Source organism: Oncorhynchus mykiss, chromosome 15 (genome assembly GCF_057628025.1).
Source record: "Oncorhynchus mykiss isolate SJ-2025 chromosome 15, ASM5762802v1, whole genome shotgun sequence".
Taxonomy (NCBI): domain Eukaryota; kingdom Metazoa; phylum Chordata; class Actinopteri; order Salmoniformes; family Salmonidae; genus Oncorhynchus; species Oncorhynchus mykiss.
Window position 1 is genome coordinate 39,475,472 of NC_143036.1, and position 14,727 is coordinate 39,490,198.

At 41.3% G+C, this 14,727-nt stretch overlaps 1 protein-coding gene across 3 annotated transcripts in view; it reads right to left on the reverse strand.

The window, feature by feature from the left end:
- The window catches only part of LOC110490041 (N-chimaerin), a 69,470-nt gene that overhangs the window by 37,803 nt on the left and 16,940 nt on the right, over positions 1 to 14,727 (reverse strand). For all 3 annotated transcript variants that reach the window (XR_002468646.3, XM_021563139.3, XM_021563141.3), the window contains 3 exons: positions 10,703 to 10,734; positions 10,496 to 10,609; positions 8,032 to 8,320 (listed from right to left, as the gene is read on the reverse strand). Coding sequence is in view for 2 of the 3 variants with exons in the window: in XM_021563139.3 (XP_021418814.1) it covers positions 8,032 to 8,320; positions 10,496 to 10,609; positions 10,703 to 10,734 (435 nt within the window). In the remaining variant the exon portion in view is untranslated. The remainder of the gene's footprint in view (positions 1 to 8,031; positions 8,321 to 10,495; positions 10,610 to 10,702; positions 10,735 to 14,727) is intronic.

Sequence of the window (14,727 nt, forward strand, 5' to 3'; positions counted from 1 at the left end):
ACTTTGAAAAAGTAAGAAACAAAAAAAAATACATCTAAAATTTTTTGAGCATGACAAATTCGTGATGGTACCTGCCCATTGAAACATATTGCAAATGCACAGTGACTTTGAAAAAGTAAGGAAACATAAACAAATTCGATAAACAAATTCGTGATGGTACCTGCCCATTAAAACATATTCCAAATGCACAGTGACTTTGAAAAAGTAAGGAAACAAAAAAAAATACATCTAAAAAATTTTGAGCATGACAAATTCGTGATGGTACCTGCCCATTGAAACATATTGCAAATGCACAGTGACTTTGAAAAAGTAAGGAAACATAAACAAATTCGATAAACAAATTCGTGATGGTACTTGCCCATTAAAACATATTCCAAATGCACAGTGACTTTGAAAAAGTAAGAAACAAAAAAAAATACATCTAAAATTTTTTGAGCATGACAAATTCGTGATGGTACCTGCCCATTGAAACATATTGCAAATGCACAGTGACTTTGAAAAAGTAAGGAAACATAAACAAATTCGATAAACAAATTTGTGATGGTACCTGCCCATTAAAACATATTCCAAATGCACAGTGACTTTGAAAAAGTAAGAAACAAAAAAAAATACATCTAAAAAATTTTGAGCATGACAAATTCGTGATGGTACCTGCCCATTGAAACATATTGCAAATGCACAGTGACTTTGAAAAAGTAAAGAAACATAAACAAATTCGATAAACAAATTCGTGATGGTACCTGCCCATTAAAACATATTCCAAATGCACAGTGACTTTGAAAAAGTAAGAAACAAAAAAAAATACATCTAAAAATTTTTGAGCATGACAAATTCGTGATGGTACCTGCCCATTGAAACATATTGCAAATGCACAGTGACTTTGAAAAAGTAAGGAAACATAAACAAATTCGATAAACAAATTTGTGATGGTACCTGCCCATTAAAACATATTCCAAATGCACAGTGACTTTGAAAAAGTAAGGAAACAAAAAAAAATACATCTAAAAAATTTTGAGCATGACAAATTCGTGATGGTACGTGCCCATTGAAACATATTGCAAATGCACAGTGACTTTGAAAAAGTAAGGAAACATAAACAAATTCGATAAACAAATTCGTGATGGTACCTGCCCATTAAAACATATTCCAAATGCACAGTGACTTTGAAAAAGTAAGAAACAAAAAAAAATACATCTAAAATTTTTTGAGCATGACAAATTCGTGATGGTACCTGCCCATTGAAACATATTGCAAATGCACAGTGACTTTGAAAAAGTAAGGAAACATAAACAAATTCGATAAACAAATTCGTGATGGTACCTGCCCATTAAAACATATTGCAAATGCACAGTGACTTTGAAAAAGTAAGGAAACATAAACAAAAAAACATCCCAAAAAATGTTGGGTAACCAGCTGCATATTTTAGATCACAAGCTTGAATTTTGAGCATGACAAATTCGTGATGGTACCTGCCCATTAAAACATATTGCAAATGCACAGTGACTTTGAAAAAGTAAGGAAACATAAACAAAAAAACATCCCAAAATTTTTTTTTTTGGGTTACCAGTTGCATATTTTAGATCACCAGGTGCACATTTCAGGTCACCAGGTGCACATTTCAGATCACCAGGTGCACGGAGGAAAATATTTACTTTTGACTTTGACTTTTGACTTCCTATGACATCATATTGCAAATGGAGAAAACATATGCCTTATGCACAAGTAAAACAAAAAGAAATATGTAATACAAGTTGACCAAGGTATAGTTTGAGCAAAGTAAAGTTTGAATTTTGAGCATGACAAATTCGTGATGGTATCTGCCCATTAAAACATATTGCAAATGCACAGTGACTTTGAAAAAGTAAGGAAACATAAACAAAAAAAATCAAAAACATTTTGTTGCACATTTTAGATCATCAGTTGCACGGAGGAAAATCGTTACTTTTGACTTTGACTTTTGACTTCCTATGACATCATATTGCAAATGGAGAAAACATATGCCTTATGCACAAGTAAAAAAAATATGATAATAAAGCATGACTAAAGTATGTTGATAAAGTTCTTATACATGTGTTATTGACACAAAAATCGAAAGAATTTTGAAAAAAGGTCCAGAAAGCACTTTAAGGATGTATGAAGTTTTTTACCAAATTTTGACATTTTTGACTTTTGACTTTTGACTTCCTATGAAATCATATTCCAAATGGAGAAAACATATGCCTTATGCACAAGTAAAAAAAAATATATATATATGATAATAAAGTATGACTAAAGTATGTTGATAAAGTTCTTATACATGTATAATTGACACAAAAATCAAAAGAATTTTGAAAAAAGGTCCAGAAAGCACTTTAAGGATGTGTGAAGTTTTTTACCAAATTTTGACATTTTTGACTTTTGACTTTTGACTTCCTATGAAATCATATTGCAAATGGACAAAACATATGCCTTATGCGCATGTACTTAAAAAATATATATATATGATGACAAAAGTATACTCATACAGTTCTTACACATGTGTAATTGACAAAAAACTCGAAAGAATTTCGAAAAAAGGTCCAGAAAGCACTTTAAGGGTTTTTAAGTTTTTTTTAAAAAATGTCATTTTTCAAAATTTGGCTTTTGGATGTTGACTTGGGTGCCATTTGCAATATGAAATGCCCCGGTGGAACGCACACGCCCCCTATTGGAATTTTGAAGTGTTACAATTGGCAATTGCCATATGGCATTTGCAATATACTTTGCATGAATCAACGCCAAATTGGGTGGTATTGACCATCGTGTATATGGTTTGTCCAATGCCAATATACCGCCATTTGTTTTTGTCCAAATCAGGGGGGTATTCCCTTACATTGAGTGGCTGCTGCCAACACACTGACACTGACTCAACTCCAGCCACTTTAATAATGGGAATTGATGGGAAATGTAAAATATATCACTAGCCACTTTAAACAATGCTACCTAATATAATGTTTACATACCCTACATTATTAATCTCATATGTATACGTATATACTGTACTCTATCATCTACTGCATCTTTATGTAATACATGTATCACTAGCCACTTTAAACTATGCCACTTTGTTTACATACTCATATGTATATACTGTACTCAATATCATCTACTGTATCTTGCCTATGCTGCTCTGTACCATCACTCATTTATATATCTTTATGTACATATTCTTTATCCCCTTACACTTGTCTATAAGGTAGTAGTTTTGGAATTGTTAGCTAGATTACTTGTTGGTTATTACTGCATTGTCGGAACTAAAAGCACAAGCATTTCGCTACACTCGCATTAACATCTGCTAACCATGTGTATGTGACAAATAAAATTTGATTTGACATAATCACAAACTGCATTAAAATAAATTGTTTAAATTTGACGATCTTCGCCTGTTTGCAATTCCAATGCTCATTGTTACACAATGAATTATCTTTTGTTTGATAAAATCTGTTTTTATAGCCTAACACAAAACATTTTGTGAACCGCTTGTCGTGAATTCCATCTTCGACGACACATTCCAGGTAAATAACCCACACAGAACGTGACTTTCCTAGTCATGTTTGGTTTCACTGCAATCAACTGGTTTGTTTGTAACACAATCAAACCTGATGGGTCATTTCGCGGGACGTATTGACTGAAAGAAACCGATTTGAAGACAAGTCATGACATCATTGTGCACCAATGATTTGCCCGCTGTTTCGTTGATTAACTGTCTTTTAACCCAATGACCACTGATCGTCTTGAAATCTAGCTGGGTAGATTGCCAATGAGCTGAGGTAAACGGCAGTAGGTCGTGTTTATGTGTTGCAAGACCAACCCATGTAGTAAGCTCCAGCGTAAAGTGAGTCATTCGCTATTGAAGTTTCATACCGGAAGGAGAAACACATATTACGCACTGCATTGTTTCAGCTGTTTACATATCAATCATTATGGCGACCAAGTCAGGGAAAGCTAAATCTAAGTCTAAATATACAGATGTACACACAATTTTAGATTAAATTGATTGGGAAAGTGAGACGATTCATTTAGCGATTGTGGAGGAATATTATTTGAACAGGAGAGGACATCGTTTTGGACTGGTAAGTTCTTATCATGCCAATGCCCGTGTTTGAAATTAATTTTATTTGTGATTTCTTTTTTTTTACATTTTAGAAGCAATATATAAAACATGTAATGTCATGAAATGTGAGTTGCGTGTGCCTGCCGCCCCACCCCACCCCCAAATGAAATAGCCTATTTGAGGCTGTTGAGGGGAGGGCAGGCCCACAACAATGGCCAAAGTGAAATGGAGACAGTAGATACAGCTGGTCTGTTGTAATATAATAAAGACAGTAGATCTAGTTGGTCTGTCATAATATAATAGAGACAGTAGATCTAGCTGAAATGTCATAATATAAAAAGGAGACAGTAGATATAGCAGGTCATAATAATATATTCAACCTTATGTTCCCTGTACTCTATATATAGTGGGGCAAAAAAGTATTTAGTCAGCCACCAATTGTGCAAGTTCTCCCACTTAAAAAGACGAGGCCTGTAATTTTCATCATAGGTACACTTCAACTATGACAGACAAAATGAGTAGGATTTCTAATGAATTTATTTGCAAATTATGGTGGAAAATAAGTATTAATAAGTATAGATGATATATATATAAAAAAAAGTATTTTTCATTGTATTATCTAAACCAGATCTATTGTGTTATATTCTCCTACATTCAATTCACATTTACAAACTTCAGAGTGCTTTCTTTCAAATGGTACCAAGAATATGCATATTAGATTTGGTTATGTCTTCAGGCGGAAATTGAAAAAAGTAGGGGGGGGTAGCTGTAAGAGGTTATTAAACAGTGTAACTAAAATACAATGTACATTAGTAGAAATATTAGAACAAGCTATGTTTGGGGATACAGTATTTAAAGTGTGAAACGGGAAGTGACTAGTGGTTCAATCTCTCTATTAATATTGGAACAGTGGTGGAAAGTACTTAAGTAAAAAATACTTTAAAGTCCTACTTTTACTTTACTACATTCCTAAAGAAAATATGGACTTTTTACTCCCATACGTTTTCAGACTCCAAAAAGTACTTCCACTGACACCGGGTGCTGTACTCCTAGAGGGGAGGCAGCATGGCCCCGGTGACGGATTGGGCTGTCCGCACCTACCCTTTGGAGAGCCATGCGGTTGAGGGCGGAGCAGTTGCTGGACAAGGCGGTGATGCCGCCTGACAGAATGCTCTCAATGCTGAGCCTCTAGAAGCTTGTGAGGGTCATGCAGAGTTTCTTCAGCTACCTGAGGTTTTAGAGGCATTGTTGGGGGCATGCTCCCTCTTTCGTCTTCTGTATTCCACAATAAGCTCCTTTGTTTTGTTGAGGGAGAGGTTATTTTCATAGCACCACTCCACCAGGGCTCTAACCTCCTCCCTGTAGGCTGTCTCGTCATTGTTGGTAATCAGGCCTACAAACTGTTGTGTCATCAGCAAACTTCATGATCGAGTTGCCACACAGTCATGGGTGAACAGGGAGTACAGCAGGGGGCTGAGCACACACCTCTGGGGCGGAGGAACTTGTATTTATTATAAATTCCCTCAGGCCCCTTCTCTACATAATTACAACACAAAAGCCATGTGTACGGGTGTGTTTAGCGAGTATGTTATCTTGTGTTTGTATGCATGTGTCTGTGCCTATGCGTGTGTTGCTTCACCGTCCCTGCTGTTCCATAAGGTGTATTTCTATCATTTTTTTGTTAAATCTAATTTTACTAGTTGCATGAGTTACTTGCTGTAGAATAGAGTTCCATGTAGTCATGGCTCTATGTAGTACAGTCTACCTCCCATAGTCTGTTCTGAACTGTGAAGCCAGGTACCCACCTTCCTTACCTGGATTCTGTTGGATAGGCTTCCATTAAATGTTACAATGTTCAACACAAAAAGCTTATTTCTCTTAAATCTTGTGCACAGATTTGTTTACGTCTTCGTTAGTGAGCATTTTTCCTTTGCCAAGATACACCCGTCAGGTGGATGGGTTAGCATATCAAGAAGCTGATTAAACAGCATGATCATTACATAGTTGCAGCTTGTGCTGCAACTAACCATTTTCATGTAGACTTGATAGTGTTTTGGATGACCCTGCTGCGCTTCAGCTTCAGTTCAGACTGATGGTCTGACATTCTCCTGTAGAATTCTCGATATATAATCATGAATTATGCTCTGTTCTATTAAGGCAAGTTGTCCAAATCCTGAGGCAGCAAAGCAACCCCAAACCATCACCATGCTTGACCGTTGTTAAGGTTCTCACTGTTTGCTAATTTATTAAAAATAAATAAACTGACTTATTACATTTACATAAATATTCAGTCCCATTACTTGTTTCTCATGGCCTGAGAGTCCTTTAGGTGCCTTTTGGCAAACTCCAAGCGGCTGTCCGTCCGTCTGGCCACTCTACCATAAAGGCCTGATTGGTGGAGTGCTGCAGAGATGGTTGTCCTTCTAGAAGGTTCTCCCACCTCCACAGAAGAACTCTGGAGCTCTGTCGGAGTGACCATCGGGTTCTTGGTCACCTGACCAAGGCCCTTCTCCCCCAATTGCTCAGTTTGGCCAGGCAGCCAGGTCTAGGAAGAGTCTTTTGGTGGTTCTAAACTTCCATTTAAGAATGAGGCAACTGTGTTCTTGGGGACCTTCAAATTATGCAGAATATATTTTGTACACTTCCCCAGATCTGTGCCTCGACACAATCCTTTCTCGGCACTCTACGGACAATTCCTTTGACCTCATGGCTTGGTTTTTGCTCTGACATGCACGGTCAACTGTGCGACCTTATATAGACAGCTGTGTGTCTTTCCAAATCATGTCCAATCAATTGAATTTACCACAGGTGTACTCCAATCAAGTTGTAGAAACATAAAGGATGATTAATGGAAAAAGGATGCACCGGAGCTCAATTTCGAGTCTCATAGCAAAGGATCTGAATAAGGCACATGACAGCCCACTTAGAGTTTGCCAAAAGGCACCTAGAGGACTCTCAGACCATGAGAAACAAGATTATCTGGTTTGATGAAACCAAGTTTGAACTATTTGGCCTGAATGCCAAATCTGGAGGAAACCTGGCACCATCTCTACGGTGAATGGTGGTGGCAGCATCACGCTGTGAGGATAATTTTCAGCGGCAGGGACTGGGAGATTAGTCAGGATCTAGGGAAAGATTAATGGAGCAAAGTACAGATAGATCCTTGACAAAAACCTGCTCCAGAGCGCTCAGGACCACAGACTGGGGCGAAGATTCACCTTCTATCAGGACAACAACCCTAAGCACACAGCCAAGAAAATGCAGGAGTGGCTTCGGGACAAGTCTCTGAATGTCCGTGAGTGGCCCAGCCAGAGACTGGACGTGAACCCAATCAAACATCTCTGGAGAGACCTGAAAATAACTCTGCAGCGACACTCCCCATCCAAGCCGACAGAGCTTGAGAGGATCTGTATGGGAGAATGGGAGAGGTTCCCCAAATACAGGTGTGCTAAACTTGAAGCGTCATACCCAAGAAGACTTGAGGCTGTAATTGCTGCCAAAACGTGCTTCAATAAAGTACTGAGTAAAGGGCCTGAAAACTTATGTAAATAGTATATTTCAGTCTTATATTTTTTTATATATTTTTTTTTCTTCATCATAATGGGGTATTGTGTGTAGATTGATGAGGGGGGAAAAACTATTTAATACATTTTTGAATAAGGCTGTCACATAACAAAATGAGGAAAAAGTCAAGGTGTATGAATACTTTCAGAATGCACTGTATACACACAACCACACACCAGCAAATGTTGTGTCTACTTTTTTTCTGTAAGCAACAAGAGCAGTGCTACCAACTTTCTGCACTTTAGAATAGTAGAGCTGGAATTACTTGACATGGAACATTTTTTACTTCTGCCTGGTTTTCACATTGGATTCATTTCAGCATCTGCTCCATTTGTTTTTTTTTCTAGTACAGTAAAATACTGACATTTTCAAGACAGTGTGAGATTGTTCCTTACCCCTTTCTCCTCGTCAACCCGCTCTCCCTGTGGAGCAGGCCCATCGGGAACCTCCTTGCACACGGGCAAGTGTTTCTTCAGCGTGGGCTCCTTGTTGAGTGTTGTGTAGCCAATGTGCTCATAGATTGGGTTAATGGTCATCTTAGCGATGTACTCTGCTGCCTTGGTCTCGATGTAGAGTGTGATCAGCCCATCTGTCACAAGGTCGTGGATGGACTCAAAGCGCTTCTCCCCGACAAAGTGTTTCCCATCATGGTAGAGGCGGAAGTTCTTGGTTTGATTTCCAAAGCTGGATCCAGGATAGAAGGGGGGAAGAGGAAGACAAAAAATAAAAAAAAATCTGTGACAATCAGTTTCCATGGGTAGGAGAGCGTTTTTACACCCCGTCTTAGCTGGGGAGAATAAGGAGGCCGTACAGCTGGGTGGAAAAAGGAAAATCCTTGGATGATCACACACACACACACACACACCTGAGAAGAGTCGACCCTAAAGGAATAAAATCCCTTTGCCTGCCTCCGTTTCCTCATACCCTGAATCAGTGGAAAACAAAATGAAATCATTTTCACAAAAGATCTAAGAGGTTTTTATATCCATTAATGACAGCTAGATCAAATAATTCCTTCCCTGAATTTAGTGGTTATAAATAATGGAGACCTTTATTAGAGCTGGTCAATACAGCAAGTGTATAGCAAATGCAAAAGAAAAGATAATAATAATAAATAAGTACATCCTCAGCTCACAGGAAAAAGGCCTCTCATGCCGCAAAAAGAGCCAAACAACAAATCAGTAAATCCCATCACTGTGCACAACATGAGCCAGAACAATGCAAGGAATTCTTCATCATTGGGTAGATGCCAGAGACCAATATTTCAATCTCATCTGTCAATGGGAAATAAGGGGAGATGCTTCAAAGAACTCAGGGGATTAAACGAACTAGCTAAGAATCCTTACCAGATCTAAAGTTCATTACCTAACCCAAAATACAACCTTTCCAAATTCAGAACCAAGGCAGCCCATAGTGGGGCACCATTTTCCACCCACCCTTACACAGGAGGTGATTATATATATGGAAATCAACTATAGCAGAGAATCAGCAAGGGTGAGGCACTTAAGCAGAGAGAAAAGAACACCTTCTTGTTCTTCTATCAGATATCCAGGAGGAAGCAATGCGGTTTATTTGCATTTCAAAACCTCATTGCTTGAGAATTTCAAACGCTGCCCTAGTATATAAAAATACTCAGAGCCCAAAACACTCATTACCTCTGCTTTAGCGTGACCAAAGGAGATATGGGATGGAAAGTGTTTGAGGGAAGCCTCAGACCGAAAAATAAATAAAGCCCCAGACCATTATTCCTCCTCCACCAAACTTTACAGTTGGCACTATGTGTATGTCTGTTGGACTGCCAGATGGTGAATCGTGATTCATCACGTCATAGAACGCGTTTCAACTGCACCGGTGTCCAATGGCGGTGAACTTCACAGCACTCCAGCCGACGCTTGGCATTGCGCATGATGATCTTAGGCTTGTGTGCGGCTGCTCAGCCATGGAAAACGATTTCATGAAGCTCCCGACAAACAGTTATTATGTGGACGTTGCTTCCAGAGGCAGTTTGGAACTCAGTAGTGAGTGTTGCAACCGAGAATAGACGATTTTTAAGCACTACGCGCTTCAGCACTGGCCGGTCACGGCCGTTCACTACCACTTCGCGGCTGAGCCGTTGTTGCTCCTAGACGTTTCCACTTCACAATAACAGCACTTAGAGTTTACTGGGCCAGCTCTAGCAAGGCAGAAACTTGACTAACTGACTCGTTGGAAAGGTTGCATCCTATGACGGTGCCACGTTAAAAGTGACTGAGCTCTTCAATAAGGCCATTCTACTGCCAATGTTTGTCTATGTGTCCAATTGTATACACCTGTCAGCAACAGGTGTGGATGAAATAGCTTAATCCACTCATTTGATGGGGTGTCCACATACATTTGTATGTACAGCGTACCTAAAGGGTTCCTAAAATTCAAAATCAAATAGTGAAATGATTCATGTTATGATGATCTTAAAGCAATTCCATATGTTAGCTTAGTAGAACCCCCGCCCTACCAAATTACTTAGACTTGAGGTTAAATAACAAAGCTGTAAAAATGTGTTAATCATTTTAAAAACTACCTCCTGTGTGGCGCAGCAGTCTAAGGCACTGCATCACAGTGCTTGAGGCATTTACTACAGACCCGGATTCGAGGCTCTCTCACAGGTGGCCGTGACACCCATGAGGCGTCGCAAAATTGTCCCTGCGTCTTTCGGATTAAGGGAGGGTTTGGCCGGCCAAAACCTCCCTTAAAATTGGGGAGAAAAAAGTGGTGAAACTCCAAACAAACAAAAAAATAAAGTTTAAAAACTAACCAAAAACAAGTCATGAATCACACTTTTTTGGAAAGTTAATCTGTAGAAAGGGTGTGCGTGTGCCTAACCGTAGGGCCAGTGTGTAGGTCCCAGGCTGCCTCTGGCTCTCCCTGATGAGGTAACTGCCCTCTGCCACACTCAGCAGCTGGTCAGCCTCCTCTCTGGAGACCATCCCATGGTACCTGGGGAGAAGACAGAACATTGGAAATACTGATACTGACTGGATAAACAGCTAGTTTTGTATATAAATTCCAAATGGAAATAAGCCAACTTACTCTCTCCCATAGTACTTGGGCCGGTTATCCACCTGAAAGCAAATAAATATTCCATTGTTAAGTAAAAAATAGACAGACTAGTTTTCGGATTGTCAAAGTTAGACAACCAGATGAGAACTAAGTCATTCCAATAGTACTCTACTTGCATCAGCTATGACACTGGGATGCATTCCCGTAGGGCACTATTTAACGTCATGGAGGATAAAGTAAAGAATTACCCACCGTATGCTGTGCGACTTGACTACTGTGAAGACGTATAGCAAACTTTAACAGGATCTAATGCCCACTAGCCCATCTAGTGTTTCAGAGGAAGGTCACTGGCCAAGCATCATAGTCAGAGACAATGCTAGCAGGCACAGGTGTCCATCTAGGGACTGGCCAAGCTGGAATGTAAATCAAATCAAATTTTATTTGTCACATACACATGGTTAGCAGATGTTAATGCGAGTGTAGCGAAATGCTTGTGCTTCTAGTTCCGACAATGCAGTAATAACCAACAAGTAATCTAACTAACAATTCCAAAACTACTGTCTTGTACACAGTGTGAGGGGATAAAGAATATGTACATAAGGATATATGAATGAGTGATGGTACAGAGCAGCATAGGCAGATACAGTAGATTGTATCGAGTACAGTATATACATATGAGATGAGTATGTAAACAAAGTGGCATAGTTAAAGTGGCTAGTGATACATGTATTACATAAGGATACAGTCGATGATATAGAGTACAGTATATACGTATGCCTATGAGATGAATAATGTAGGGTAAGTAACATTATATAAGGTAGCATTGTTTAAAGTGGCTAGTGATATATTTACATCATTTCCCATCAATTCCCATTATTAAAGTGGCTGGAGTTGAGTCAGTGTCAGTGTGTTGGCAGCAGCCACTCAATGTTAGTGGTGGCTGTTTAACAGTCTGATGGCCTTGAGATAGAAGCTGTTTTTCAGTCTCTCGGTCCCAGCTTTGATGCACCTGTACTGACCTCGCCTTCTGGATGATAGCGGGGTGAACAGGCAGTGGCTTGGGTGGTTGATGTCCTTGATGATCTTTATGGCCTTCCTGTGACATCGGGTGGTGTAGGTGTCCTGGAGGGCAGGTAGTTTGCCCCCGGTGATGCGTTGTGCAGACCTCACTACCCTCTGGAGGGCCTTACGGTTGAGGGCGGAGCAGTTGCCGTACCAGGCGGTGATACAGCCCGCCAGGATGCTCTCGATTGTGCATCTGTAGAAGTTTGTGAGTGCTTTTGGTGACAAGCCGAATTTCTTCAGCCTCCTGAGGTTGAAGAGGCGCTGCTGCGCCTTCTTCACAATGCTGTCTGTGTGAGTGGACCAATTCAGTTTGTCTGTGATGTGTATGCCGAGGAACTTAAAACTTGCTACCCTCTCCACTACTGTTCCATCGATGTGGATAGGGGGGTGTTCCCTCTGCTGTTTCCTGAAGTCCACAATCATCTCCTTAGTTTTGTTGACGTTGAGTGTGAGGTTATTTTCCTGACACCACACTCCGAGGGCCCTCACCTCCTCCCTGTAGGCCATCTCGTCGTTGTTGGTAATCAAGCCTACCACTGTTGTGTCGTCCGCAAACTTGATGATTGAGTTGGAGGCGTGCGTGGCCACGCAGTCGTGGGTGAACAGGGAGTACAGGAGAGGGCTCAGAACGCACCCTTGTGGGGCCCCAGTGTTGAGGATCAGCGGGGAGGAGATGTTGTTGCCTACCCTCACCACCTGGGGGCGGCCCGTCAGGAAGTCCAGTACCCAGTTGCACAGGGCGGGGTCGAGACCCAGGGTCTCGAGCTTGATGACGAGCTTGGAGGGTACTATGGTGTTGAATGCCGAGCTGTAGTCGATGAACAGCATTCTCACATAGGTATTCCTCTTGTCCAGATGGGTTAGGGCAGTGTGCAGTGTGGTTGAGATTGCATCGTCTGTGGACCTATTTGGGCGGTAAGCAAATTGGAGTGGGTCTAGGGTGTCAGGTAGGGTGGAGGTGATATGGTCCTTGACTAGTCTCTCAAAGCACTTCATGATGACGGAAGTGAGTGCTACGGGGCGGTAGTCGTTTAGCTCAGTTACCTTAGCTTTCTTGGGAACAGGAACAATGGTGGCCCTCTTGAAGCATGTGGGAACAGCAGACTGGTATAGGGATTGATTGAATATGTCCGTAAACACACCGGCCAGCTGGTCTGCGCATGCTCTGAGGGCGCGGCTGGGGATGCCGTCTGGGCCTGCAGCCTTGCGAGGGTTAACACGTTTAAATGTCTTACTCACCTCGGCTGCAGTGAAGGAGAGACCGCAAGTTTTCGTTGCAGGCCGTGTCAGTGGCACTGTATTGTCCTCAAAGCGGGCAAAAAAGTTATTTAGTCTGCCTGGGAGCAGGACATCCTGGTCCGTGACTGGGCTGGATTTCTTCCTGTAGTCCGTGATTGACTGTAGACCCTGCCACATGCCTCTTGTGTCTGAGCCGTTGAATTGAGATTCTACTTTGTCTCTGTACTGACGCTTAGCTTGTTTGATAGCCTTGCGGAGGGAATAGCTGCACTGTTTGTATTCGGTCATGTTACCAGACACCTTGCCCTGATTAAAAGCAGTGGTTCGCGCTTTCAGTTTCACACGAATGCTGCCATCAATCCACGGTTTCTGGTTAGGGAATGTTTTAATCGTTGCTATGGGAACGACATCTTCAACGCACGTTCTAATGAACTCGCACACCGAATCAGCGTATTCGTCAATGTTGTTGTCTGACGCAAAACGAAACATGTCCCAGTCCACGTGATGGAAGCAGTCTTGGAGTGTGGAGTCAGCTTGGTCGGACCAGCGTTGGACAGACCTCAGCGTGGGAGCCTCTCGTTTTAGTTTCTGTCTGTAGGCAGGGATCAACAAAATGGAGTCGTGGTCAGCTTTTCCGAAAGGGGGGCGGGGCAGGGCCTTATATGCGTCGCGGAAGTTAGAGTAACAATGATCCAAGGTCTTTCCACCCCTGGTTGCGCAATCGATATGCTGATAAAATTTGGGGAGTCTTGTTTTCAGATTAGCCTTGTTAAAATCCCCAGCTACAATGAATGCAGCCTCCGGATAAATGGTTTCCAGTTTGCAAAGAGTCAAATAAAGTTCATTCAGAGCCAACGATGTGTCTGCTTGGGGGGGGATATATACGGCTGTGATTATAATCGAAGAGAATTCTCTTGGTAGATAATGCGGTCTACATTTGATTGTGAGGAATTCTACAATCAGGTGAACAGAAGGATTTGAGTTCCTGTATGTTTCTTTCATCACACCATGTCACGTTAGTCATAAGGCATACGCCCCCGCCCCTCTTTTTACCAGAAAGATTTTTTCTCCTGTCTGCGCGATGCGTGGAGAAACCTGTTGGCTGCACCGCTTCGGATAGCGTCTCTCCAGTAAGCCACGTTTCCGTGAAGCAAAGAACGTTACAGTCTCTGATGTCCCTCTGGAATGCTACCCTTGCTCAGATTTCATCAACCTTGTTGTCAAGAGACTGGACATTGGCAAGAAGAATGCTAGGGAATGGTGCACGATGTGCACGTCTCCGGAGTCTGACCAGAAGACCGCCTCGTTTCCCTCTTTTTCGGAGTCGTTTTTTTGGGTCGCTGCATGGGATCCACTCCGTTGTCCTGTTTGTAAGGCAGAGCACAGGATCCGCGTCGCGAAAAGCGTATTCTTGGTCGTACTGATGGTGAGTTGACGCTGATCTTATATTCAGTAGTTCTTCTCGACTGTATGTGATTAAACCTAAGATGACCTGGGGTACTAATGTAAGAAATAACACGTAAAAAAACAAAAAACTGCATAGTTTCCTAGGAACGCGAAGCGAGGCGGCCATCTCTGTCGGCGCCGGAAGTACGTTATACAACGTAATACTCAATGTGGCGGCGAGAACAGAACACATTTTGCATCGCTTCTCACACTCATGCAAGCCTTTGCTTTTATATATTCAACTGGCTATGAAGTAAAATAAATATCTGTGAGGGGTTTCAGCGCTTCTATGGAAAAGTGACAAG